The 27,962-nt window shown below is 36.1% G+C and overlaps 1 protein-coding gene across 1 annotated transcript in view; it reads right to left on the minus strand.

The window, feature by feature from the left end:
• Positions 1-27,962, minus strand: part of Gabra2 (gamma-aminobutyric acid type A receptor subunit alpha2) — a 134,934-nt gene that overhangs the window by 68,793 nt on the left and 38,179 nt on the right. Inside the window, exon 3 of the mRNA XM_035453416.1 lies at positions 6,871-6,938. Within this exon, the coding sequence (XP_035309307.1) occupies positions 6,871-6,938 (68 nt within the window). The remainder of the gene's footprint in view (positions 1-6,870; positions 6,939-27,962) is intronic.

Raw genomic sequence — 27,962 nt, forward strand, 5'->3', positions numbered from 1 at the left:
TGAGTGTCTACCAGAAGAGGGTGTCAGGTCCCCTGAAGCTGGACTTTTCTGGCAGTTATGAACCTCTCAACATGAGTACTGGATCAAACACGAGTCCTCTGGAAGAGCAACAATCACTCTTAACTGATGATCCTATCTCCAGCCCATGCAAATCCTACTTTAAAAATCACTCTAATTTAAGAAATCATAATTGTTTAATTATAATTTTACAACAGAATGCAGAGGGTGAGAAATTTCACTCTGCTCCTAGGAAACCAGGACACTTAATACCAATATTCCAAATTTACACAGCCCTCCCTGCCCCCAGAAAGATAATGGGTGGGCTCTGTTAATCCTTTCCTTATTTATCCTCTTCTCTGGAAATGTTACCAAGTCCCCAAACCTTCATTCTTTTTTTTCTTTAATTTCTGTATCAAATTGATCAATAAGTTATCAATTGAGTACTTACAGATGTTTTAAATACCTGGCATATATCTCCTTTAACACTACCATTCCAACCTTTCCCAAGCCAGCTGAAAGTCACATATGCCTGAAACAGTCTCTGTCTAGCTTATTTTCTCTTCTCCCATCATCCCATCTATAGGATTTTGAGGACCATAAATCTACAGAAGTGTTATTCTTTCTACCTAATGCACATCACTTTTTAGAAAAACTCAGAAGATAACTAGTTTACAATCTTCAACAAATCCCAATAAGGTTTGCAATCTTCAGCCCATCCCAATAAGGTGTTTATGAATCTCATGCTGTGAAGCATTTTTGCTCATTCTTGTATGGGGCTGGAAATCTCTTATGTGTGAAAGTAGCCCTCGAGTTTGACCTTCTCATTCCAATGTATCAACTAGCCTTAACTAATTTTTGAATACCAAATTTAAACTGGGCAAACATCACCACTTAATTTCTGATATCCATTGCATGCCCAAATTCCTAAAACCAACTACACTGACAAATGACAATGTGAGAAAGGATAACAAGGAAGTCCAATGTGAATTTTCCACTAGACAATACTATTTTACATCTCTCTGTACTTCTGAAGGACACAACATTGCATTGGCTTGTTAAGATTTCGGAGATAATGTGTTTTGTATGTAGAGAAAGAAAAGTGTGGTGATTTATTAAAGCTTGCCTAAGGAGTCAGAAAGCAAAATCAGCTACAAGACATAGAAGCCAGGCACACATTTTTAATTCCAGCACCCAGAATCTCGGAAGTGGTGACACACACCATTAATCCTAGGATTTAAGATTAAGAGGTAGACAGATCTCTGTGAGTCCAAGGCAACCCAGAGGTACCCAAGGCTGATCCAGTCCTAAAGAGAAACAGCTCACACAAAGATGATCTCAGCACCTGAGATCACACACCATTAATCCCAGCATTAGGGAGGTATATAAGACGGAGTAAGGTCTTAGTATCAGGCATTCATTCTACAGCCACATTGAGGATAGGAGGAATTCATTCTCCAGCCACATTGAGGATAGGAAGACATTCAGTTTCAGGATTCTCCAGCCATGCTGAGGAGAGGCAGCAGGATCAGCCCTTTTAACCTGAGGTAGCAGTAAGAGATAGTGGCCAGCTGCTTTGCTTTTATGATCTTCAGCTTGAAGCTTGAACCCCAACATCAATCTCTGTGTCTTTATTTTTTGTGTGTGAGCTACAGAAAAGTATGGCCCAAGCATATCAATGTAATTAATACATCAAGGTCACACTTACCTGACTGCCTTATTTGTAAATAACAAAGATGATGAGATACCTCAGTGGATGGAAACAAAAAATTCTATTCCAAAGTTGCCAGTGCTCAAGATTTAGCACTAACAGTGAACAGGGAACAACAGACTGAGCTGTGGATCTTTTGACAGGTGTAAGTGCATTGTTTTGTCGCTGTACTGCTACTGTAGAAAAATATATGCATGCAATGAGGTGTCCATGAATACAAAAGAAGACATCTATGTCTTTTATAGAAAGGACATATTTCTTTATATAGAAATTCATGGGGGTGGGTCAGGTGTGGGAGAAATTGCTGTAGTGTGCACGCCTACTGCAAACTTTGCCCATTGTTAGCTACCAGTGCATTTTAAAGCTTAATTACCTTCTTACTCACTAATTTTTAATGTTAAAATTAAAGATTTTTAACTTAACTGCAGACACTGTAATTAGAATCATTAACTATAATTCAGATGCACAACTTCCTTTGGACAATTACACTGATTAATGATGTTTTGATAGTCAAGTGTAAGCATGTGTCTGTACGTCTATGTGCATATGTATATGTGTATGTGTACATGCATGATTTTACTTTGGTTCCTAATTCTTTGCCCTAGGCTGCTATTTCCTCTCAAGCTAATGTCAGAACAAATTTACATCATTACCTGAACAGGATAACTTAGAGGTTTAGGTTTTGCTACAGATTATGTATCTCATAGAAAGAATTGCAGTTACCCAACTAAAAAGGAAATAAAATAACTTCCTTGTTTGTTCTTGTTGACAAGCTGTTTCTATGAAACAGGAACCATATACCTCCATACCCTCTTTTACTTGTAGGTTATAAAATGTGTGTACTTCTTCCAATTTGGGGCATGTCTATTTAGATTACCTCAGTGTTTACTAAACACAAGTTCAAACTTGTCCTCATTTTTCTAATTTGTCTCCAAAAGAAGTACCCATCATGAATGAAGTATTCCACCTCATCATCATGAAAACCAAGTCATTTCTCATCATAAACTTGATGGGGATTTCATTTATATTTCATTTGCTTTCTGTTGTTTTATTATTTTTGAGCATTTCATGCATGAGTGTTATATTTACAATTTATCCAATTTCTTTTACCTCAGATTAATATTGTCTATTAGACTTGGAATGTGAGTTTGTCTGTTAATGTGAGCTATATTACTTATATGTACATATAGTGTATTTATGTATAGATATAGATAAACATGTATATGTGTATACATATGCTTTCAAAATAAATTTTCTCTAATTCATCTGTCTTCCCTGGATCTAGACAAATGTAACAGAGAAGCTTCTCAGTGACTAAGCAATCTCTTGTTCTTCACTATAAATCATCTTTCCGTCATATATTATTAAGTGTTTCACCTACAAACCTACCGCCCTTTCCCTTACTTGGATTATAAGATGGAGTATGTTACCATCTTGGTTCTAGTCAAGTGAGGTATTTGGAGGACTACTCCATTGCATGGCAGGAGGAGAAAGCTTTTCTCCCTGATTCTTTCATGATTCCTCTCTGCCAAAGCTTCTAGGACTGGCAGGCTAGAAGTTTTCAGTCACTAGGAGGGGAAGTCCTAGGAAACACACATCCCTGACACATTTCTTCAGCATCTGCAACTTGGGCTTCCTGTAGCTGCTGAACCTTCTTCACTGAAGAGTCAGCTCACTGCCTTCGAGAAGTGAATACTTAAGTGTCCTCCATTCCCTGGCTCAAATTGCTTCTGCATCTTCATTCTGTTATTCTCCATTACTTAGCCCTAAGTGTTATTTTAGCCCCTTCAATGCTTAACAAACCTTTTGATAGGTATAATGCTCTGTGTTAGATTATCCTGCTCAAATTCTCTTTTGAGATACTTTCTTAAAGTTATGTTTGAAATTGAAATATAATTACATCACTTTCCCTGTTCTCCTCCTCCTTTCAAACCTTCTCAGGTACTCTCTCTTCAACACTTCCCAGGCACCCACCACACATTTTCAATAGACTCTTTTTCTTTCTTTTGTTATTATTGTTACACACACACACACACAGACACACACACTAACACACACAGAGATACACACACTCACTTGTATAAGCATGTGTGTGTATATATATGCAAACACAAAACATACATCTGTTTTGTTTTAGGTGTATATATGGTTTCAAGACCAACCACTGAAGACTGGACAACCAGTAACAGCACTGATGACAGGGAATTGCTAATTCGTCTCCTCCTTCTTGAAACAGTGTGCAGTATTCGGCTGTAGTTCTTATCTAGAGGTGAGAACCCATTAAATTTGCCCCTTCTATGGTAATACACTCATTGACATTTCTAATGTAGACACTGATGATATATTATATTGACATTTCTGATTTTGTGATTCATAAGACTTCCTTCAAAGAAGCTAATTGTGACAGTTAGTGAAAAAAAATACATAAGTAAACACAAAGTACGAAGCCCTATGACTAAGAAAATTTATGGAATTATTTGAGGATAGAAGCATTAAAGGATGTCCTTTCATGTATTTTGTAAAATATAAATTCCATGTTGCAAAATATTTTCACAGTATGCATACATAAATTTACATACACATAACAACACACACACATACACACCAAAACCCTAGGACAAGTGTTCTCCCAAATATACAAAGAAAACTAAAACTATCAAAGATCGATACTTTATTTAAATGTCATAAAATGTAAGTCCACTCAAATTAATTCAAATTAAATGAAGTTGGAAATATGAACACATTTTAATATTCATTGTAACATGCAAGGATTTCTCCCAAATATGAGTATATCTTGAGCATACTAAATACTCTTTCCAATAAAAGCTCTTGGGTTATATTCCCTGATGACACTAAAGTATTTCAAGTGAAATTCATATTTATTTAAAATTTGTTCTATTCATGGTTATATGCTTAACAGTAAATTTTTGGCTCAATGCTTGCAAAGAATAGACAGAATTCATAGAAGTGAAGATTAATGAAATTTATTATCACTACTATCAAAAAACACTTTTGTAGTTTGCCAGAAATAATATAACTGTCTCTCACTTTCCTCCTTCCATCCCTCACCCGTCTCTCTGGTTTACTGTAGAAACAGAGGCTTACACTGTATGTAGCCCAGAATGGCTTTAATTTGTGACCCTGCTACCTCAACTACAGAAGTATTGATACTATACATGTATGCCACCACACCCTTGATTGACCATGAGTATTTTTTTCAAAAATCCCAAAATACAAAGAATAGGCTATTAGAAACCAATATATATATATATATATATATATATTATATATATATATATATTCTTTATTTATGAGATTTTTGGGTGAAAATATTCCCTTTAAAAATCAAAACTTTCGTTACAACTTACTTCTTATATTCACAATACAGTAAGTGAACGTGTTTCAGAATTACTGATATCTGGTCATTTGATAGCTTTGTCTTTCTGTTTTAGCTGGCAGTATGAAACCAAAAGTAACCATTACACACACATCATTCATGTATATACATACCAGTTTTTCTCTCTTTTTATTTTTGGGGGTCTGGTTTTACAATGCAGTGCTTCATAAAATTTTGCTTTCCCCTGTTTACTCTACATAGAATTTAAGTATTTACTTACATATCTAAAATTTGTAAACACATGCTAAAACTAGCATCATTAAAACAAGGAGGATTTTTAATGCAAACTCATTTTACAACCAACATATGAGACTTGAGTTGTGTATTGATACTACATTGGTATGTGACAACATTTGAAGGTCCTGTCCACTTTCATTGATCTATGGATCATGACAGATTAATATTTCAGGTCAGGAGCTCAGTTGTAGCAGAGTAGTTGATCAGCACTTACCTGGCTCTGAAGTCAATGCTAACAATGGAGAACAAAAAACAAACAATGAAAAAAAAATGGACAGGAGAAGCTTGGGTTCCACAGCATGTTTTCCTATTGCTCCAAAATTGTCCCTGTGTCTCAGGACTGTTGAGGGGAAAGGAGGCATTAAACCATCATTTTGAAAGAATTTTAAAGACCTCAACTGTTTTGTGTCAACACCCTGCCCAAAAGTGAAACTCCCCCATCCTATCCACCACCCAGGTCATAGAAGAAATTAAGTGATGTAGCAGGTTCGTTCTGTTGGAAGGAAAAACAAATAGTTTTATTGTAAAAGTGGAAATTCTGCTTACTCCCAGAAGTCAGAGATGTCATCACGAAATGAATGTTTTCGAGTACCAGAAAAGGGTGAATGTTTTGTTTTCCTTTGTTTGTACATCCAGGTGGGAAATACCCAAAATTTCCCCTTCTGTAATCTTAGATCAAGGGAAGGAATTGGGAAGAGATGACAAGATGACAACAAAGGCATCTCATCTGATTCTCATTCTCTGGAATTTAAGGCTTTAGGATTAAAAACTAGAGGATGACTGAGGGCTGAAAAAGATTGTGAACCTCTCAGGTGGCAGAGTCAGCATGGGAAAAGAGAGGTGCATATTGGGTGAAAAGGAAGCAAGGCAGGTATCAGCTGCAAGACATGGCATAATCTTACATAGTGATAATGAGGAAAAAGTATTTCAAGTAGATTTTCTATTACAGAGCACTGGAGTTAGCCATAGAAATGGAGGAATGATAGCTAACAATTTTACAAATAATTTCTAATTCATCTTACTCCACCAATTTCCTTCTCATATATTTCTCATATATTTCTCATTTACAGAACGACACATGGACACCAATTCAACAGAATCCAATAATTTCAACACTGTAGTTTTATTCATTGTGGTTTTCTTGTGCTTCTTGTGTGTGTAGACTTTATGACTAGGCAACCATTTTCCTTTATGACATGAAGATATCTTCATGTAACACCACCATTGGTAAGAATCAGCTATCTATAAAACCCATCAGTCAAACCGTAAGTATCATTGCATCTAGGTAGGTAAATTTGGAAGAGAAAATTAGAAGATGTATATAATGAGCTCATTTAAACATTCAAGCTGGAGATGTATTCCACAGTAAAACTGAAAACACATTCTCAAATTTCTTTTTTAGTGACCAGACATGAGACATATAAAGAATAATGTGACAATAATAATACAGACTTACTCTAAATTAAATCACCAGTTTCCAATTGGTTAAGAAACGTATTTGATATGTAAAAATAAAATATAAACTCACCATATCTGTATCTGAGACAGGGCCAAAACTTGTCACGTAGATGTTGGTGAAGACTTCAGTAATACTGTCTAATATGAAAAGAAGAAATTGGACATATATTTAAATAGTGAAATCTGCAACAGGGAATAGGAGCTGAGCACATGGTGTGATAAGAGAGTCAGTGATCACGACAGTGTCACCTCACACTTTCCAAGTAATCTTCACAGCTAACAGGAGTTATGCTTCAAACTACTTTCATAGTGCTTTTTAGAAGGTATGCTTGGTTAGAATTTCTTTTTAAAGGTTATATTGTTCTTTATGAATAACTTTATGGATTCCCTCTAAAGTAAATCAATTGAACAAATTTATCATTAACACTGACAATAGAGTTTGCCTATTATTTAATATTCTAAATTTGATGATTAAACTAATATTTCAGATGTCATTTAATGGTGGCAGAGATTCGTAGTTTGCACACAAGAATAATTATTTAGCTTAAAAATCAATATATCTTTCCACAAAATAAAGAAAACAAATTGTTCATCATTAGAAATAAATGTGACTCAAGCTGGAGAGATAGCTTAACTGTTAAAGGCTAGGCTCACAACCAAAAATATAAGAAAGAAATGTGACTCATATTCATATTTATATCTCTAATACTTAATAACATACAAAATAAAAGCAAAAGCAAATAACTTAACTTTCTATAGTTTTACTTCCAAAAACTTAGTTGATAAATTTCTTAACACATGCCTGAAATTTAAGGTTCAAATGAGTTGGACTGTAAAATTATGTAACCTATGAACTATAACACTATTAACAAAATTCATTGATTAAATAGAGGATTTAGATATTCAAATTTAAATTTAAAATTTAAGGACATTATTTGTTTCCATCATCATGGGTTAAATATTGTAAAATGTCTAATTCCCCATGAACAATATAAGGAGGCATTTCCCATCTAATAAGAGGCATTAATTTATAAAGGAATAGCATAGGCATACAATTTTGAAACAAGAAGACATTCTTTTCAAAATAGGATAATTTTAATACACAGACTTTTAAAATTAAAATTTGCACTGCACTAGGTGATTCTCCAAAGACTTGAGATATAATAATTTGCATGTCAAGTCTATATAGCAGATTCTCAGTTACATTCTTGTGGTGTACATAATGACGCACAATAAACTGAAACATTACCACATATAATATGTCAGACAGAGCCTGGTTTTAATGCCCAAGTGCTCTGATTTCTGAATCTTCTCACCAACCCATGTGTTGCACCACACTGGATAATGGAATTGAGACAAAATGTAGATTCTTATTAACTATGTATTTCCCCTTACGGGATGTTATACCTCAAAGCACAGTGAAAGTGTACCAATTAACATATTTATTCCACTATATTCTGTATGCCATCCCATTTCTTAATCTATATTTATTAACTCTATTATGTAGATATGTTAGCACATAAATGAATACAACTGCTCCACTCTGACAGCTGTCTGAAACACATATATAGGTAGAGTCTAGTTCTTTGGCATAGAACTTGTGCAGAACTACAAGATCCCATGGTTAGTAAAGTCCTATGTTCAATTTAATTTTTGTTCCTGCTCTCTAAAATCCTGGCATTATTTTTTTAACAAAGGTCATGATTTTCCATTTTGACCTGAACTTCTCAAAGTACATTACTATCATGGTCCAATCCTATATGTGTTATTATAAAAAATTATAAAACAAAACCCAATACCTATTTTCCTCATAATGAATCAATCATGCTACAACATTTATTCAATACATAAATGAAATAAACTTCAGATATTATAAACATCCAATTAAAATATTCCAGGGAAGAGAAATTACAGTATTAAGGTATTTTGGCATTAACTAGAGAAAATTATTCCCTTTAGTATGAATAGCAAATTTGGGAAAGAGAGATGACAAAAGTGTGTAATGTTAAAAATGTGAATAATGATCTCTCTTTCGTTAATGACTAGCAATGTGTAAAGCATCTGGTAGAAAAATAAGATGAGCCTCGGAGGTCTGAGTGTATAAGAGAAGCGACAAAGACAAAATATTGCTGTGTAAAGCTACATGAAAGAAAGGAAATATCTGTGTGTTTTATGACATCACAGACCTTGCTGAAGGAATCCAACTATGGACACAGAGAGAAGGGGAAAATCAGCAAGGTGGTCTCTGATGTTGAGTGTCAAACTGTTTTCTATATGACATCTGAGCCTAGGAAATTTGGCTTTGGAGCAGAGGTTTGAGGATCTTCTTGTGGATGGATGTATAAAGCAGCAATGTAAATTAATGACACATTTCCGTGACAATGACAAACATTTGATAAAATCTACCATTCCCAGGTTCTATATGCAAATCACAATGTTTGATTATGATTTGACTTTCTATAAATTAGGGGAATAGAGTAGAAGAGAAATGAGACTATACAGATAAAATTATGAATGAGTCATGTGACACAGATTTGGCAAAGGCCATCCATAAAATATTCCATGCTTGTGTCTATCGATTAGAACAGGGTAAAACTGTATTATTCATGTATGTTACAGAGATTTATTTTTAGTTTTTCCAGACAGGGTTTCTCTGTGGCTTTGGAGGCTGTCCTGGAACTAGCTCTTGCAGCCAGGCTGGTCTCAAACTCTCAAGAGATCCACCTGCCTCTGCCTGCTGACTTCTGGGATTAAAGGTGTGTGCCACCACTGCCTGACCAGAGTTTTGGTTCATTGGGCTTATGGATATCACAAAGTAAGCAAAGGTACTTTTTAGCCAATAGAAATATTGATTTTAGGAACCATGAGTTATACTCTCAAGTCTTGAGTGTTTTCAGGGAACACCTAAGTGAATTCCTGAGTCAGTCTTCACACTGGCAATGATCCTTCCTCTCCCAAGCTTCACCAATTGCTTCTCCACATTTATGTCTCTATCTAAATGTTTCTCCTCTTCAGCCATGTATGATTGGTGAGGTTTACAATCCCAGTCATTAATTCTCTCCTAATGGGAATAACTTAAGGCCAATTAGGCAGCTGTTGGTTACAACCAAGATAAAAACACCACTAAGGTAGTATTGGATGAATCTTACTAGAGGGTCACTGGTGTGTTTGAGGGCTATACATGTGGGTAGGGAATTTTGATTTCTTTTCTCCCTTGGCAGCTTGCATAGCACCTTTGAATACTATGAAAACTAGCCCTTAGGGAGGAGGCTTTCAGCTCAGTTCTAGCTTGATTCCTCCAAGTTCAGTGTCAAACTGTGAGTTACCTTCAAAAATAGAGTCTTCCTTTCATGTTTAGGGAAGCAACCAAGTGCGATGGCAATTCTCTATATTTGGAGTCCCTTGGATTTCCCTGATGAGCAACTCAAAAGCAGGCAGGTTTCACATACACACATAAAACACACACACACACACACACACACACACACACACACACACACACACACACACACACACTTTAAGTACTTTTAAATAAATAAAAATAAAGGGTCCCTATGTTTTTTAGATACTTTAAGTGTTAATTATATATTCTTTCTCCTTCCCCCTCTGTATTTTCCCTTTCTCCCTCCAGTTAACACCCCCCTTTTTTGTTTCCTTTTCACAGCAACTGTATTCTAATACAGCTTTTTCTTCCTTCCCATTATGCTCACTTTCAGTTTCATAGATCCTATAGTTATTTCAAGTTTTATAACTAAATCTGAAGATTTTGAGGTAAGATCTATAAAAAACTGGGAAGATATGGCAATTATTTTTCTGAGTCTGGGTTACTCAGCCAAGGCTCAGAGAAAATCACAAAAGAGAGAATGGACAATATTGTACAGACCAGAGAACCAGCATGCTTGTGGTTCTCCAAACATGACTAGGAAGCTGCACCCATGAAGTTTAAACAATATGGGGCCTAAATAAGACAGGCAATAAATAGCTACTGATTGATAGGTTAAAAAATAAGTTGTCCCCAGGGACCAGTCCCATATTTGATTAGACAATCCCAAGTGGGGTTTTTAGATTGCTGTTTATTTTATAATGAGACAGAGCCAATGAAGGTGTGTATTTGGATGCATGGGAAGGTGGAAAAGATTTGGGAGATGCTGGGGGAAGGAAAACCTAATCAGAATATATTATATGAAAATAATATATTTTCAAATTAAAACTTTAAAAACAAAGATTGATATCTGAGAGTAAAATGTAAGCAAAGCAAAATGTCAATGAAGAATGAACATTATAGAGAAGGGAAAAATTAAAAAGTTGTAGTAATAAAACAAGGTCACAATTACTAATGCTAAGAGAAGGATTTTGAGAACACATGTACAAGTCAGTTTCACTCTTTTTGGTGTTCAGTGGTGGTGAACATTCTCTATGATAGCAAAGTGCAGGAAAAATTTTTCAGGTGGAGGATTCCACAAGCCAAAGCCAAGTCCTGCAAACAGGTTAGGTTCATGAAGATCAGCGTATCCAGATGAGAAAAACATAATACAGGAAAAATGCAGAAGCATGTGTCAAAAAACAACCAATGAACTATTATTAGGAAAACAAGGTCACTATATTTAAGGCAGCATGTAAATTCCAGGAGTAATGTGAATCTGGAGTAATATCTAATTAGAAATGTTATGTTCCCTTTATAAGTGTAGCTAAGCTGGATCATAGAAGAGTGCATACATTCTAGTACTGTAGATGATGTTCAGAATAAAGAAAGTTATGAGCCTGAGAGAAGAAAGTCAAAACAAGCAGATAGCCTATTGTTCTGTCTTTTTGTTGTTGTTGTTGTTGTTTGCTTGTTTGTTTGTTTAAGTGATGTTAGTGAAATCGACTTTTTAGTCTGACAAGTAGAGACAACCTTTAGAGACTGAAAATGAATGATTTCTATAGTTTGTGCCAGCATAAAACAAGGCACGATGGAAAGTAAATGGATGGTAAGACACTAGAGAAAGTAGAGAGTACACTTTTTAAAAGCTTATCAAAATGGATTTCCAGTGAACTCTAGTAGTCAGCTGGTGTTGTATGATGCAGTATACAATACCACTTAAATTAAAAGAATTCTCACACTTGGCAAGAGCAAAAACATGTTTTCCATAAAACATTAACAATTTAGGAGATTGTTGTTTGTAATGTGTCTTTTTCCCCATTCATTTCCAGCACAAACACATAAATTCTAAAATTTATTTTCTCAAAATAGATATATTCTAGATTAGAAATAATAAAAATATACAATAGGATGAAATACAATAGGTCTGAGAGCTTTCACATGCAACAAATGAACTTACTGTAAGCAACTATTCAAGCCTAATCAATCAGCTAGCTCAGTTACAGTAAAAATTCTTACGCCTTTACTTCCCTGCTGTGGAATCCAGGGAACATGCTATAGCCAGTCAAACTGGAAAAATGTATAAGTGCCATTTCTATATATTACATTTTTCACACTTGTAATTTGTTATGGTATTAGCCAAATTTTAATAAGTATTGAACAGTGGTGAACATGGAATAATTATGTTCAGTACGTTTTCCAATTTCATGTTAACAGGAACACATAACAGGCACCACATAAATCTGTTAAAGACAACTGATGGATGTAAATCAATTTTCTACAGTCCTTCTGTAAGCATCTGTGAATGTGGATTTTGTAGAAATCATTACTTTCAGTCACTATAGAATTTTCCTTGGATGAATTATGGGGCTATTACCAATGTCTCTGCTCTGTGAATGACACTATAGTTTTACATTTTCAAATGTTTGAGGATCTAGATGAATTATCTACTGTGAAGTAGGAAGCTTTTAATGATTTTCTGATTTAAGCATACAGCCATTCAGATGCAGAGATGAAATAGGTAAAAGGAAATTAAGGTATTTATCTGCCTCAATAATCTATAATACAAAGACCTATCACATATTCCCCTGTTGTTAATCTAGAACAATGATCATAACGTTATGGGAATACTGCTGTCATTCCTCTGTCCTGCAGTCTATTCTTTGACTTTTAGTAAAATATTTATAGATTTGCAACTTAAATAGTATGAAAGATAACCTTTAAAATTGTACAACTGTTTTTCACTGTAGCCAGTGAGTTACACTTCTCCCTTCCCCAAGGATCTGAAAACAATTATTTACTTATTCATTGACTAGCCTGCTTTCTCTATAGATATTTTCTGATATCCCAAATTTCACTGAACAGAAATCTATTCAATTCCTAGTTTTTAGAGTATTTGCATCATGAAACACATTTAATTAATTACTTTTTGAGAAAGTCTACTGTAGCCCAAGTCTTCCTGGAACTCACTACTAGCTATAGCAGGCCTTAAACTCACTGTGCTCTTCTTGAATACAGAGATTACAGGTGAGAACCACCATCTACACTAAGATAATAACTGCATTTTCTCAGTTATATGTTCATTTGCATTCATGTCATAATATTTTAAAACCCCCATCTCATTTTGTTCTTTTAGATTTTGCCCTTATTGGTGCAAGAAATATATTCATCTTTCTATCTCTCTCTCTCTCTTTCTCTGTCTCTTTGTAAGAGGAGGCATGTGTGTATGTGTGTGAATGACTATCACTTTTTCAAGTTAATTTTGGTTCTGATTTCTAATTTCAATCTTTTGTAATTAAAAATACACAATCTCTATTTTATTTTTTCTTAATTTTTTTTCACCAGATTTTTGGCCCAAATTTAGTGTACCTAGAGTGTGATCTATGTGGAGAGTACTTCAATGGGTATTGTCATGAGCATGGCTATGTCAAGGATCCTAATTCTTAAGAATCATTGGATTGGCCAGCACTTCCCTGGGTCAGACCCACAGGAATGTCAAAATTATCTGAGTTAGGATGAGTAAAGATGTTTACAAACTTTGATATTTAGCTAAAACCAATGCAGACACTGTAGGCAGATTTATCCTCACATATAATGGCAACCTTAGCCTATTTCCCTACAGAGATTAGCTAGCCCAGCTCTTCTATTCTTGTTGTATATAGAAAACCTGAAGAGTTTGCAGGTGACCCCACCAGAGCCCACCAGATCCCAGTGTCTATGGCATTACTTCATTCATTGTTATTCCATTCAGGTCAATCCCTAAGCCATGAAGGCCACAGAAGATTCATGAGCAGTTGTCAAAAATCTGTATTCTGTTATTGTTGCCAGGCATGGGCCATAGATGTTTAACAGTTCTAGCTGGTTTGCACTATTTTTAAGTCTTCTATTTCCCTCAGTAATAACCAAATGTGGGTATACAGGACATATGTATTTCTAGCGTGTAATTTTAACTCCATGCCTATGACATGCAATTGTGAATTGTTCCATTAATTATTGATCAGGAGATTATTGCCTTAGCCTTCTGGAAATGATTTAACTGGAATTAACATCAACTTAAAACTAACAGTTAGGAAAGCTGGCTCTGCCCCTTGCCTGAGGAGGGCAATCCCAGAGGCTTGGACCAAGCAGCTCAGCTATCACCCAGATCCACATCCTGGGCCTTGGGTTGTCTCACCCTATCATCTACCCCATATATGACCTGATGGAGTATGTAAAGGCACTGGTCCTGACGAAAGATAAATGCAAGATCCCCATTACTGGGGAAACAGCAGGACATCTGAGAGGAGTTTCTGTGAGGGGAGGGTTTCTGGCTATAGATGCTGCAAGGGTAAGGAGGGAAATGGAAGGACTCGGAGGACTGCGGTGCATAATGTGAAATTCCCAAAGAATAAATAAAGAATTGTGTTATTAAAAGCAAAGTTTACTCCATTGACCAATTTGTTCTGCATGACCCTCACTAACATGGATTGAGTCAAGGAACATACATCTTTATACATCTTCAAATTGAATACACTGCACAGCTTTAGGTTTAGGTAACTTTTTAAATGAACTAGGAAAATGTTAAGATAGCAAACAATTTACTCAACTGTTGTCTCAGCTGCATAATCACTTTCTCTTTGCTTTTAAGTGTGTAGAATCCTAAATTGTTTTAAAAAGTGTGACATCAGAGTAAAGTCAGTTAAGTTTCTATATGAAGCTGGTTTCCCTGTTTTCTTGCATGAGTCATAGTTGAAAACATGACATTTAACCATTGTAAGATGGTAACTACAAATGGGGAACTCACCCCTGCCCAGCATTATGTGTGTCACCACTGGCTACTTTTGCTGTTTCCTTCTCCTTGCTTGGAGTGTTTATAAGACTTCTTCTGCAAAGCTATATTCTTTCTCTTTCAGTACACTGAAATGTTAAGTCTCTTAGTCCAAAGAAGTGTGTGAGGGGTCTTGTGGAAGATGTAATAATGCTATCAACACTCACTTTGGGTGATTTATAGCTCTGTCTAGGCCTTCACTTCTTGCTTATAGAAAAACGAAGGCCACATTGAATGAAAGATAAGGACCTTGGCAGTTTTATCTTAAGTATGTGAAATAAATCTTTCTTTTTGCATGGCATTTCAGGTTTTCAGCAATATATGATATTCTAAGGCCTCCCCATCCCATTATCACCTCAGTTTCACTTTTTTAATTTTAAGTTTTTTCATTGGGTTCTTCTTAACTCCAGCAGGTGTCTCTGTCAAAATAGCTGTAAACCAAAACAAAAAGCTATTCATTTTTCTTTCTAACACATGTCTTGAGAACAGTGTTACCTGCACAAAGTCAACTATCAAGTTCAATGAAGACAAGCCTTGAGAATGGACACACAGATCCAAAGGCAACAATTTTCTGAAGATAGTACTTTGTAAAGAAAGCTTTGTTTCACTCTCTGATGATTTGTGGGGTATTGCATTTCATTAATTGAGTAGTTACAAGCCTGCTAGTTTACAAACTGAGTATGTAACACAGAAAAGTAGACCGGATAATAAAAATTAAAATGCCAGAGAAACCAATAGATTTATTGTGATGCATCCAGTTTTCCTTCTAAATAGTCCTGAGACTCTTACAAGCTTCTGGTTATCTTCAGAGATCTGTGAAAGTCAATTATATAATGTTTGTCATTTTTCTTGCTGCTTTTTTTGCAGGGGCAGATTTCTTGAGCGCCTCATTCTGCCACTCCATAAGTGTTTACACACTATCTCTTCTTAAATCATATATGAGATTATGCCACTTGACTTCTTAGCAGCCTAGAAAATCTCTTTATCATCTGAAAAAAAGCTATGCCATTTATATTCCTAATGTATATAATACTTGATGGCTATGGTGTAGCCTTTTCTGTTTCTTCTGCTACTATTAATGGTCTGTCTCATTTATATCCTGGCTAGTCATCAAATATTGTCAGTCTTTACAGGCATTTAAGAGATCCTACTTCTACATTCATAGTTTACTCTCTAACCTCATTGAATTCTATTTGTGTTCCTTATTTATTTGTGCAAATATTTATGTAGGATACACTATATTCTAGTCCCATTCTAAGAACTTAGAAAAATAATATTTTGAGCCCTTTGCTCAGACATCAGCTTCCTTTATGATGAGCCCTAACTGAGCTCTGTAATTCAAGGTACACCTTTTCTTTATCATGATCACTTCTTTACCTTCTTCACTTTATAATATAAAAATGATATCTCTGAATATTTTGTAAAGTTTGCTTACATATTGCACACACTGCTTAAAATGAAAACTGAAAAAGGCAATTGTAGTTACATCTGGTACTTCACTGGGTTCATGTGAATCTTAAGTTCTGTAGCAGTATAGATAATAAACACTTCAGGCCAATTACAGTGTTCAGTGAGGGGAGGTACCAGTTTTGATACTGTTATTTTATACTAAAATGGTGGAGTCTGAGAAGAATATTAATTAAATCAGAGAAAGAACCAACAAAGAATAAGAACACAATCCCACAATTTGAAGAAATCAGAAAAAAGGAGCCAAGAAATTGGGTCAAGATAGGAAATGCATAGAGGTGGTGAAATAAAAAGCAGCAAATATTGTATCAAAAAGATGCTGTGAAAAAAGGTCCTAGAAAGAAATATCACCTCACACTGTACCTTCTACAAAGACAATGGACAGATTAAAACAATGTTTGTTCTAATAATGCAAATTCAGGATCAAATTATATTAAGCTATTTTAGCCCCCCTTAATAGCCATTACTTCTCCACTGCTGTGTCTGACCTAACATCCTTGTGACTGTGGTCAAGTCGTTTTTTAATGTATGGACCATTAGCTTCCACCAACCAAAAAGCTAAGGATGTCCTCAGGTAGTCAGTAATAGAGACTCCCTTAGGCAGAGCTTGGTGAACCCTAGGGAAGAGGAGGAAGAAGGATTGTAGGAGACAAAGGAGTCAAGGACACCAGGAAAACAGAGCTCGCAGAATGAACTAAGCAGGGCTCATAGAGACTGAAGCGGCAAAAGTGGATCCTAAATGGACCTGTGCTAGAGTCCAGTCTGAGAGGCATTCTGGATGGGACTAAGGAGTATAGCTGCAGCCACCTATGACTATTTCTTAGTCAGCCTCCTGACTTCAGTGCACCAGTGGGAATGAGCCTCATCCCTACCTCCTCCAATACTGTGATGCCAAATATACCTCAGACAGAAGACCTGCCCAGTGCTCTTGATCTATCTTGCATGAAACTTTGTCCTGGGGCAATACAATTTGGCCAGTGAATATCTCATCCAGTTACTCCCTCACCCTTCCCTCTACCAACTCTCCTCTGCTTTGACCAAGAGTGGGCCTTTTCTGCACTGCCACTTTGGTGAATTCCAAACTGAAATTACACAGCTGGCTAGTAAATCAAATTTGATAAATAAACAATCCAATTTTGAGTAGTATAAAAAAAAGTAGATTCCCTGGCTCTGACACAACTCATCTACCTGATGTACTCAAAAATGTATTTGAAAGGGATCTTGATTTCTGATTTTTTGCTCTTTTACAATTAAAGACTTTATAAAAGTGTTGCCAAATTGACAGATGAAATTTAGATAACCCAAATAGTCACTAATATTTTACTGCAGAATAAAATCGTATCCCCTTTGAGGTGAAAACTATGTTATGCATGGACAAGATCTAAAAAAATGTTACAAAGGCAATTTTTACTCCTATGAAGAATGGAGGAAAGCTAAAGATCACAGCAGGTCAAATAATCTGGGATCTGAATGTGGGATTTAGCAATCTAGGAGCTTTCAACAGAGTAAGGCATGAGTGTAGATGCTAAGTAGAGTAAGGGTTGTGAGAGAATATCCAATAGTGAAATTTGGGATTTTTCTTGTTTAAGGTGGATGACAACTGAGCATATAGACAACAGACCAAAAAACTGTGGTAGGCAAGGGAAAATAAAAAAAAGGTAGTAATAAAAAGAGATGAATAACAAAAAAAAAAGACACCCAGGTAAGCCTTCATGACATCTATTGCAAGACACTGGCAAAAGATCCATGGAAAGAGGGAGGAAAACAGCCTAATCATGCTAGAAATTAGTAGGAGAAACAAACCATGAACCCACAGTCAACATATGATTAGGAAAAGTGCCAATAACACAAATGGAGAAAGAACTGTTTCTTCAGTCGATCACATTAGAAGAACTGGCAGGCTCTATGCAAGAGAATGAGCTTGAACTCTGTCTAAACCCTCACAGATGGGACCATTCAAAACAGACTAAAGCCTGAAATGGTAAAAAAGAAAAGTCTAAGGCAAAGGACTGAGAATTGGCATGGGCAATGCTTTGTCTTATAGAATCCTAAAATGCAGTCAACAACATCAGGAAACTGGACACATTACCTCATACTTAAAACTTCTACCTAGAAAAGTCAAGCACCAAACAGATTCACTGCTAATTCTAAAAAGTTTCATATCATAATACTAATTCTTCCTACTTTGTTCCAGAGAGAGAGAGAGAGAGAGAGAGAGAGAGAGAGAGAGAGAGAGAATCACTGAAGTCATGCTATGAAGTCACTATCATCATGTTACCTAAGTCAAGTAATGACCAAAAAAAAAAACCCACAAAGGAAAACTACAGGCCAATATTTCTGAAGAATACAAATGCAAACTTTCACAGCAAAAAATTTGCAAATTTAATGCAGGAATACATTCAGACATCCATACATCATAACCAATTGGGGTTCATCCAGGAAATGCAAGGTTGGCTCAAATATGTAAATCACAAATGTTAATATACCACATAAATAATTTTAAGCACAGTAAACACTTAAGCATTCTAATTGATCCCCAGGAAAGTCATACAACAAAGTTCAACAAATCTTCCTGATGAATGTCACAATGCTTGACCTCAAATTATACTACAGATTATGATGATAAAGACAGCCTATTGCTGGCATAAAAACAGACAGAACAATGAAACAGAATAGAGGATCCATAAACAAGTGGAAGAAATTAATATTAAAGATATAAACAGAGAATGAGATGGAACTACTGGCAAGGTATGAATAAGATAAAATGATCATACCTAGAAAAATTCAGAAATTGAAACACCTCAGAAAGAAAACAAACAGTTGCATTTTAAAATGAAGAAAGAAATGGACTATACATTCTCCAAGGAAGACACGATAACCAACAGTTATAACACAAATTATTCAACACCACTAATCCTCAAGAAATAAATATCACAGGAAAGCAATACCACAAGACATCCTCCCACAGCTGGTAGAATGGATATTATCAAACACACAAGATGTACCACCAATTGACAAAGACACAGGGAAGAAAGTAAATGTAATATTCTTTGGTGGGAGTGTAAACTAAGGTGCCAGAGTTTATTGACTCCCCATGGGAAACATTACCCTCTCTGAAGAGTAGATGGGGGAAGGGTGGGGGGAAGGAGGGTGTTGGAACTAGGGTTGGTATGTAAAATGACAAAAGGCATTTTTAAATTTAAAAAAATGATTAAAACATACATTTTAAATATCTTAACTAAGTGTGTGAAATGACCCATATGTAAATTGACTTGCCTTTCCCATTGCAACACACACACACACACACACACACACACACACACATATATATATATGTATATATATATATATATGTCACATTGTGTTGTAAAATATCTTGTTATTATTTGTCAACCCCCATTTTTTAATAATTGAAGATTTCAGCCCCTTGAACAGGCTACAGACAGACATTAAAGACAAACTTATAGGGATGCAATGCAAGAGCAATGAAAGAGATATACTGATAGAGAAAGCCACTACAGGGTTAGGGAGAAATCTGGTACCATGGGTAATTCCCAAGAATCCACAAGAATGACCCCAGCTAAGACTCCTAGCAATAGTGGAGAGGATACCCAAACCAGCTTACACCTGTAATTATATTGGTGAATACCCTAACTGTCATTATAGAGCCTTCATCCAGTAATTGATGGAACCAGAAGCAGAGATCCACAATCAAGCACCAGGCTGAGGTCAGAGAATCCAGTCAAATATATGGATATATTTGATCCATATATTTGATCAAATATATAATCAAAGTATGTCAAGATCATGATGGAGAAATCTACAGAGACAGCTGAACCAAGCTTGTGGAAACTCATGAACTCTAGACCAACAGCTGTGGAGCCTCCAGGGGACTGAACTTGGCCCTCCATATGTGGGAGAGAGTTGTGAAGCTTGGACTATCTGAGGGAGCTTATTGGTGCCCATTTCCTATGTTGGGATACCATGCTCAGTGGCAGTAAGACAAAGATTTAATCCTGGCACATGAGCTAGCTTATTGGAGCCCATTCCTCAGGGTGAGATGCCATGCTCAGCCTTAATGCATGGGTAGGGCATTGGCCCTGCCCCAACCTATTGTGCTGGACTTTGTTGACACCTCAATGAAGGCCTTACCTTTAAGAAGGAGTCAGTCAAGTGGGGGTGGGTTGAGGAGGAAGTGAGGTGGGGTAGAAGTAAGAGTGGGAGGGAGAACTGTGGTTGGAATGTAAAATGAAATTTAGAAGAATAAATAAATTACAAAAAAAAAAAACAGGTAAACTTAGGCTGGAGGGCATAGTCCCATGCAATAATAATGTCTGACTGCAGGAGACTCGTCTGTCTTTGAAATTGCTACAGGAACTCTCTCTGTTAACCTTTGGGAAGACTTTTCCAGATCCTAGAAATGTCATCTAGGTTGAGGACATGGAATGTTTTATTCTCCCTGTGAAGTCTTCATCTAACATATAGATTGAGTTTACTCTGGTGAGGGAGCTAAATTCACAGACTTTCCTGAAGTAACACTGAAGGAAATCCAGGGGGAGAGCCAGAAGAGACCTAGCACATATTGCTTTGCATTGCTTCTATAGGACCATTTAGTTCCATTTGATGCTAACAAATATCTACCAAGGGCTTACTAAGCACAACACAAAGACATCCCCTGCCTACCAGTTGACGCTGAGAATGCTTCCACAGAGGAAAGGTGCATGTGATGACATGGGCCATTTACAACCCTCCAGGCATTATTTTATCAACCAATTGTGGCTTCCCGAGTTTAGGCTTGTAACAAGCACAGAAGCTAGGTTGGTTTTGAGACATGACTTTTATTATAAGTGATATTTATTCTCCTGGAAAGAGATTCTAGTGACTCTGCAGTCCAGAAAGTTGCTAAAGATGAGATCTTGAGCACACACACATTGCTACAAGCCTAAGGTTCTGAAGATCAATTAGAAAAACAGCTACAATAGATCAAGTACAGCTGGGTGTGATAGTACCTTATATTTTATTAGTCCCAATGATGCCATTCCCAGAGCCACTGATAGAAACTGTGTTTAACAGCTGAGTGAAGAGGATTCAAATATAAAAACCATGTTGATCCAAAGTTTTACCTGGTTTCAGTATTCATAATAATAAGAAATAATTAAAACATCCAACTTATAATGAGGATTAAATTTATCCAAAGAAGATGATAAAATACTTTACAAATCAAAACACACTGTTGATCTTAATGTTTTAAGATCCATAATTCTTCAGTGTTTCTAATGCCAAAGGTGGGTAAGTGAAAATACACTAACCAACATTTATGATCTTTTCACTATACCCACATAATTCTGCCTCTGACCACATTTTTGATTATTTTAAAAAGTGCTTTTCAGTGTTTGGGGAGATAGTTCAGTCAATAAAGTGCTCACTGCATAAGCATGAAGACTGGAGTTCATATGGCCAGCACCGACATAAAATACCAGGTGTAGTGGAGTACAACCCTAATCCCAGTGCTTGGGAGATGGAGATAGGGAAATCCCTGAGTCTAGGTAGACAGTCCAACTGAATCATCAAGCTCTGGGCTCATTAATCTCTTCCCAAAACAAGGTGGACAGCAATGAAGGAAAAACACCTTCCACTACATATTCTAGTAGCATATGACAGGCATATGTTTGGTGTTAAATGGGAAATCTCAGTATGCCTTACTGTGTAGGTCACCTAGATTAGTTGCTGAGCTATAGGCCAAAGAAAGACAGTATCAAAGACAAAGGGAGGTGGACTACATCTAAGTAGTTACACAAAAGATGCTCTTGGGTCTTTGGTTTCCATATGCCTTCAAACATTTATGTAGGCACATACACATAGGCATGCAACAACACATAATAAGTACATAATAAGTAAATAAATCATCTTGGAATTATGAAAACTGATGTTACAAGAAGATTCACTTTTTCTTAGCTTTCTGTTGTCAGCTACTTATGACATTGTCATAAGCATATTGTCAAGGCAGAGAATTCATTTGGGTTTCCTTCTTGCTGAATAGTCTATGTTAATCAAGAATAAACTTGAATATACTAAATGTATAGTAATTATTGTGATGACAAATGCTGAGATGCACTTGTGATCTTGAGGGTAAAAAAAAAACCTTTTATGATGGGGGTCTAGACTTAAATTCTCAAAACCATTGATTTTATAAGAGTATTTACTTTGTTTCAAGTAAAGCTGAGATTTAATATTCAACAATCCAATGTTTTTCATTTCTAGCACTCCAAAGAGGAATGCATGCAGAGCCTTCTTGGCAATATTAAAGCTGTTGCTATCTTTCCCTGAATCTCCTGGATCAGCCTCAAGAAGAAACTGTACTCATAACACAGTGGCACGGAGCTTATTGATATTCTCATTTGATGATAGTATCACTTTATCCTCAACAATAACCTCAGCTTAAAGGAAGAGAAAAGGAAAGAAGATAGCTCATGAAGTAATTAATTTCAACACATACTTCTAGATGCTGTTTCCTGGAGCTACATATATTGGAAAATATTATGAATACTCTATAGCTAATATGTAATTAGGAACTTTGAGAAACTTAAGTCACAATGCCTTGTATTCGTCATATCTGCTGAATACCCAATGTGAGATAACAAAGAAAATGTACCACCTATTAAGCTTTTAGAATATGCTCTGGTAGGTTAAATTTATCTCCATCATCACCCTATGAATTGGATGTTATTGTATTTATTTTATCTCCTATGCAAAGTTAACAGTTAAAATGGGTAAAGCTAACTGAATCATATTCCTGTGGTTTCATATTCAGTTCTTATAAGCACTCCAGTAATAAAGGACCAAATAGAGCAGGTGTGGGCACATAGGACACTTGGAACACTCTTGTCTAACATTCACAAAGTCTATGGGATTCTTGAGTGTGCAAATGAGTTGGTCTCAGCATTTATAACTGCTCATTGTGCCTTCTCTTGGGCTGTTCTCTGTTTGTTTGTTTGTTTGTTTGTTTTGTCTTGTTTTGATAGGTTATCGTTTGTTTTATCTCTTATATTTTATTTTACTTTATTGCTATCCTTTGGAAACCTGCTTATTTCCTATTGAGCAAAAGAATAGGTGGATCCAGATGAGAGGAGAGGTGGGGAGGTACTGGGAGGAGCAAAGGAAAGGGAAACCATAATCAGAAAATACTATATGAGGAAAAATATATATTCAAAAAATGAAAAAACAGAAATAGTAAACACATTTTAAAGATATATAATATAAATATATAAAATATATTTACATACAAAATACATAAATAATACAAATTTGCCACCTTGTTAAAATATAAAGTATATATACATGATTCATTTATTCATTTTGGTACTGAATTGCCTCATGTTAATTATAAAATTGTTTTACCTTTTATAATTTCCCAAGAGTTTTATGTATATACAGAGATAAACACACAAATGAATTTAATTTTTAATCCTTTATATCTGTTTTCCTTCTTTAATGAAAAAAAGAGAAGAAAACCATGCTGAATGCCTCTAATCCAATTCACTAGCTTAGGTAATAGACAAAGAACATAGCATGTGATCAGCAGGGTCTTTTGGGGGTAAAGAAACAAGTGAATGTATTAATATCCATAAAGTATATACAGATGAAAAGAGCAAACAAAAATGCCAACAACTGACATGGGAGAGAGAAGAGCGGCAATAAGTAAAGGGAGATGTAAGGAGCCAAAGACTGCTCAGATCGGGGGAGCTAAAAACAAAACAAAGCAACAAAAAGTAACAAAACAAATGGCCAGAACCCAGGAGCTATAGAGAAACCACAATAGATGCTTCCCAAGCCACCCCTTGACTTGTAATGTATGCTTCTCTTTGATGAAGAAAAATCATCTCCTCTCCTCATTTTTTAGAGAGTATCATGGTTGCATCTTTGAAAGAAAGTTCAGAGAAAAGAGAGAGGGGAGAGGGGAAAGAAGGAGAAGAAGGAAGAGTACAGTAGAGCAGGGTAGAGTAGGGTAGAGAAGATTATGGTCAGGTAGGATGGAGTAGAGAAGAGAAGAGAAGAGAAGAGAAGAGAAGAGAAGAGAAGAGAAGAGAAGAGAAGAGAAGAGAAGAGAAGAGTAGAGTAGAGTAGAGTAGAGTAGAATAGAATAGAATAGAATAGAATAGAATAGGAGTAGAGTAGAGTTAGAAGGAACAGTGACTTATTACTAGGACAATAAGCTCACATGAGCAACTCTAGGAAATTGAAAATTCTACATAGAGAAAAACTCATAGATGTAAAGTTTATGCCTGGAAGTGGGTATAAAAAATAATAGAAAAAAGACTTAACAGTCTTTATCAGACAGACAGTCTTATCAGACAGAAATGAATAAGCTAAAAGAAACATAACTAAGAAATGAACATAATAGTAGGATCTCCAAGAATCTTCCAAATTGTTGTGGGAGGCACACCTGGCTATTATCACAAAATGCTAATATTGATTTAATACAAGTTACAAACTCAGTATTCTTTTTTAATACAAATTAAGTTCACATTTTCTTCCTTTTGCTTTTAAATACTTTATTCATTGAAACTCCACATATTCATCCAGTATATAGGGATAGTTTCCCTCTGCCATTGCCTTCCTTTTATACCCCTCTCCTAGATTCTTGTTCTCTTCAGTTATTGATAACTCTCTATAGTTACTGATAACCCCCCAAGTTGAATTAGGACTCCCCATATAAACTTGGATATGTGGCTGTACCCTAGAGGATGGCAAGCTGCCAGCATATACATCCCCAAAGCAGAGTGACTCTCCCACCCAAGAAGCCAGCAACTAGTAATGGTTCCTCCACTACAGTTGGGGCTTCAGGGTCCCTCCTCTAACCATGTTGAGGTTTTTGAATCCTCAGGTAACCAAAGGATTTGTGAATTGATGTGTACCATCAGTCATGTTATTTCCCCAGAAGTAAGCATTTCAAAGCTATTTTCAACATCTACAGTACCATTTATATTATAGTGTTTCCTACTGTCTGCTGTGAAGTTCCTTGAGCCTTGGATGTCAAGGTGGTTAAAATTGGCCTAAACAGAGCTAAACAATAAGAGTTAAACCTTTATTTTTCCTAAAAATGTATTTTCAAATCTTAATATTGTCTCTGCTCTTCATAATATTGAAATATTTTTATTTTAAACATTTTCAACAAAAAGTTAGACTAAAAATGCATTTTTACAATTTCCTCAAAGTCCTAACATTTGAAAAGACAGATAAAGGATAACATTCACCAGGTGGTGGTGGTGCACGCCTTTTTCCCCAGCACTCAGGAGGCAGAGGCAGGCAGATCTCTGTGAGTTCAAGGCCAGCCTGGTTTTCAAAGAGAATTCCAGGACAGTCTCCAAACCTACAAAGAAAACCTGCCTCAAAAAAAAAGAAGGAAAAGAAAAGAAAAAAGAAAAAGGATAATATTCAAGACTGGTGTATGGAAAACTGATCTTCAAACAAAATAAATGATTTCAAACCATGCTTGATATTTTTAAAAGTGTTTTCTAACCATTCTTCTGAAACATAAATTTTCAGCTGCAATTATGTCTTATAAAATATTTTATTATAAATATTCTTGGTTTTCATGTCACTTTACTTGCTCTTAAACTTTCGTTTCTTTTCTTTTTATACTTAGATAAACTGTTTTAAAGTATTAGACATTTACCAGAATTAGATTCAGTTTCTAGCATCACTTCTCACTAAAATGTTTACTGCTGTCTATGCTTGTAAATAAGTGTTTGGGGTTTTACTAAAAAATGATTCCCACCTGCTCAGCCCTGCAGGTTTCTGCCATTCCTAATAGTCTTTCAAGCTGCTGTTTCAGCTCTCCAGCTAGTTTCAAAGGCAGCTATGGTACAACCCAAGCTCATAGATCAAAGACTTTCACCCCATGGTTGCCTTCACTGGATGCTGAACTTGGAACTGTGAGGCTTTGCTGTAAAGGTGGAGAATTGCTGTCAATGAGCCTTTGCAACTTACACCATAGCAACACATGGAGTCTGCAGCTCCAAGACACTTACAGCTAAATCAGGCCATTCCATTTGTTCCCTGGCACACCCCACCCACAGATCATGCTTAGAACTAACACTACGGCTCTGAACTCTATTCACAACTGTTGAACCTTGATGTTTTGCTTATATTTGTGACTCACAGGTTATGAAGGGAAAATAGAAGAAAAAATGAACTACATAATTTATTTTTCCTTTGGTCCTCCCAGAAATAATAATGTTTGCTTCTTCTCTCAGTGGGAAGGATTTTATATATCCCATCTGTAAATGTTCACAGGGATATAAATCTGATACAGAAATAAAATGTATCATTTCCTGGAAGCATGGTGGCAGTTCTCTCCAGTTCCTAAGGATATAACAGCACATAGAGAGAAAACTGAGATGCCTTTTGTGCCTAGGGAAAACACATTTTAGACAGATGACCTGAGATTTAGTCAGTCAGGTAATTTCACCTATTGTCCATTTCCATCAGCTCCACAATTATGGTGTATATAGTCAGAGAACAACAATGTCACATAACCCTCAGCACTCCTAAAGCAGAGCATTGTCTGAGATCACAAAGGCTGTGGCATCCATCCTGATTCCAGAGAGTGGCAGAAGCAGAGTGATTGAGCCAGATATTTAACAGGGATGAACAGGCGGAACCAAACTTAGAGCCTGGAGCACAGCAAAGATTTTCCTAAATCTGCCTACTGTATTTTTGAGCTGAATTACCCCTATACCCTTTAGTGGTACAACTAGAGTTGATCTAGCACCAGTTATGCACACGCACAAAAAAATCAATGTTTCATTAAGAATATAAAAATACACACGGATATGCACACTGTCATGTTGTTGTTTGGTTTTGGTTTTGAACTGTGCAAATCAAGAAGCCACACCTTTTTAAATAACACTGATCAATATCTTATAATCCTTACAGATTCGTGGGCCAATGATTTGTGATTGTCCTTGATCTTTCTCTCTCACATATACCCATTTCACGAGGAAGTCTGTTGACTCTCCCACCACAATATACAAGGATCCTGCTGCCTCTCCAGAACTCAGCCACCACTGTCTCTCACCTGGGGATCTGTGACACCTCCATGACTCCTCTGCTGCTTCAATCTTTGCTCTTGACCAAGAGTGTCAATACAGAACACAAGAGTACCTTCCGAATGAAAGTCAAACCAGGCTGTACACGGTGTTCAGAACACTGCAATGATTCAGCATTTCATTGGGAAATAAATTTTAAGGTTCTGATAATCGCCAACCAGGTCTTGAATGATCTGTGCCATCCTTGAGTGAACTCAACTCCTACCAATCTTACCTTCCATCATCTTGGCCTCCTTTCTCTAGAAATACACTGTACACCCTTTAAATTGTCCATTGCTGCCTGCTATCCTGGGATGCAAATCTACTTCTGGCCATTCTTACAGTGATTTCCTTAACCTTCAAGTCCTAGTTAAAATGTCAGTGTCTCAATGAGATCAGTATTAACAGTCACATTTATACTGAAAAATACCCTACTT

The sequence above is a fragment of the Cricetulus griseus genome, assembly GCF_003668045.3.
Source record: "Cricetulus griseus strain 17A/GY chromosome 1 unlocalized genomic scaffold, alternate assembly CriGri-PICRH-1.0 chr1_1, whole genome shotgun sequence".
Lineage (NCBI taxonomy): Eukaryota > Metazoa > Chordata > Mammalia > Rodentia > Cricetidae > Cricetulus > Cricetulus griseus.